The 2,500-nt window shown below is 44.2% G+C and overlaps 1 protein-coding gene across 1 annotated transcript in view; it reads right to left on the reverse strand.

The window, feature by feature from the left end:
- LOC125042218 overlaps positions 1 to 670 on the reverse strand; it is a 3,194-nt gene extending 2,524 nt beyond the window's left edge. The window contains exon 1 of the mRNA XM_047637721.1: positions 196 to 670. Within this exon, the coding sequence (XP_047493677.1) occupies positions 196 to 397 (202 nt within the window). The 5' untranslated portion in view covers positions 398 to 670. The remainder of the gene's footprint in view (positions 1 to 195) is intronic.
- Positions 671 to 2,500: the final 1,830 nt, after the last annotated feature.

Genomic DNA, 2,500 nt, shown 5'->3' on the forward strand with positions numbered 1-2,500 from the left:
TACATTCAGATAGATGGATAGATGAATAGATAAAACAACCACCTCTCTATCTCTCTCTCCATATATATATATATATATATATATATATATATATATATATGTGTGTGTGTGTGTGTGTGTGTGTGTGTGTGTGTGTGTGTGTATATATATATATATAATATATGTATGTATGTATGCACTGCACCTGATGCTTACAGGCGGAAGGCAGCACGGTGACGTCATAATGAGTCGCGAGCGCGAATCCCTTGACCAGGTAGAAGGAGCTGCCCTTCTCCTTGAACCTAAACACGAACTTCTCAGCCCCGGCCACGGAGGCGACCATCAGCACCGTCGCCGCCGCCCACAGCAGAGCCCCGACGCCCACGGGACTCCGCCCACTCCGCTTGCGACGACCCATAGCTCAGACGAGGCTGCTGGTTGGGGCGTCGAGTACTGCTGGGCTCCGGCGTCCGTCCGCGTCGGGAGGCGAGGGGGAACTGACGAAGACACGGCAGAAGGCGCCGGATCTTGCTTCATCCTTGGAATGTGTTGAAACTCTTAGGTTTCTTTATTCTTTTTTGTTTTATCTATTTTTTCCCCTTTTCGCAAACTTGATCTTGATTGGGAAAGAGTTAACGAGGGGGTTGGGAAGGTCGCGGATTCGGCGACCGTTGATTAAGACTCGCTTTGCAATTACTTATTGATCCTGAACGAATTATCTTCATATAATTAAAGAAGCACTTCATGCAAATACACGTGCATACACAGACGTACAATCTCACACATACACGCGCGTATACACACACATGCATGTGTGCAAATATATATATATATATATATATATATATATATATATATATATATATTAATATATATATTAATATATATATATATATATATGTATGTATGTGTGTGTGTGTGTCTGAATCTGTGTGTGTGTGTGTGTGTGTGTGTGTGTACATATACATTTATGCATATATACATATACATATTTATATACATACAAACATACACACACAAACACACACACACATACACACACACGTATATATATACATATATTTTTTTTTCACACATATTTGTGTATATATATGTGTGTTTGTATATATGCATATATATATATATATATATATATATATATATATATATATGTGTGTGTGTGTGTGTGTGTGTGTGTGTGTGTGTGTTTGTATATATGCAAATATATCTATCTATATATATATATATATATCATCATCATCATCATATGCGCCGGTGAAGGCGCATAGCCGCAGCTACCCTTCGCTTCCACCTACAAGGGTCCCTCATGGCGAGCCGCCAGGCAAGGGCCCGGTCCATCTTTAGTTCCTCACGATACATTTGATCGATCTGCCCAAGCCACGACTTCCTCGGTCGTCCCACAGTCCTCCTCAGCCAGGGTTGTCTTGAACAGATACAATTTGGTGAACAGGATCCATCCTGCAAGAATCAGACCAAGTGGCCGTATAGCCTGTGCTGGCGATCGCGGATTGTGCAAGTAACAGGTCCTGTACCGGTCTCATGGTGCAACCGTTGGTTGGACACATGGTTCCGCCAACTATACCCCATGATCCAGCGCGAGGATCAAGATGCGATTCCAAAGCACAAGATAGCGTCCAGATTTCACTACCATATAGTCAAACTGGCAGCATCAGGGCCGTGAAGACACGTTGCATGGTCCTCCTGTACAGGTACCGGCATCTCCAAATACTCTTGCCGAGAGATTTCATGACCCCTGCTGCCAGTCCAATCCGTCTATTGACTTCCTGAACTACATTTCCGTGGCATATTAAGCTCTCTGTAACTTCGATGTTTTCACATACTGACCGAACAGGATCTCCTAGTAGGCCCCCAAAATCCTGGAACTTGGTCTTGGTCCAGGAGACCTCTAGCTCCAGGAGTTTTGCTTTATTGCTAAATGCATCAAGAGCCACCACTAGGGTTTCCAAAGATTCGGATAGCAATATCATTGTCAAGGTCTGTAACCTTGATAGTGCCCAGAGTTGCTCCTTAGTGAATTTGGACAGTAGCTCTACCCAGTATCTAGTCCATGCATGTTGAAAAGTGTTGCTGCAAGAACATAGCCTTGCCTCACACCTGTACTAACAGGGAAGAAGCTCGACAGGCCCCTGCCACACTTTACAGCACTTTCAGCGGCTGTATACAGGTTTGCTATTAAACCAATAATCCTTGTTGGTATTACTCTTAGCCTCAGGATCTCCTACAGGGATTCGTGATGCACGGTATCAGACACCTTGAGGTCATTGTAAGGTGCGAGCAGCCCTCGTCCGAACTCACGACGGCACTCTAGAATGACTCGAAGTGCCATGACAAGATCTATTATTGACTTAACAGGAGTGAATCCAAATTGATCCGGCCTCTGGTTTCTCAGCAAGTGGTCTCTGATATGTCAGTAGGATGTGCATGAGTACCTTGCCTGGTATAGTGATTAGTGTAATGCCTCAGTGATTGCTGCAATTCCACCGATCCCCTTTCCCCTTCC

This window comes from Penaeus chinensis, chromosome 31, assembly GCF_019202785.1.
Source record: "Penaeus chinensis breed Huanghai No. 1 chromosome 31, ASM1920278v2, whole genome shotgun sequence".
In the NCBI taxonomy this organism is placed as follows: domain Eukaryota; kingdom Metazoa; phylum Arthropoda; class Malacostraca; order Decapoda; family Penaeidae; genus Penaeus; species Penaeus chinensis.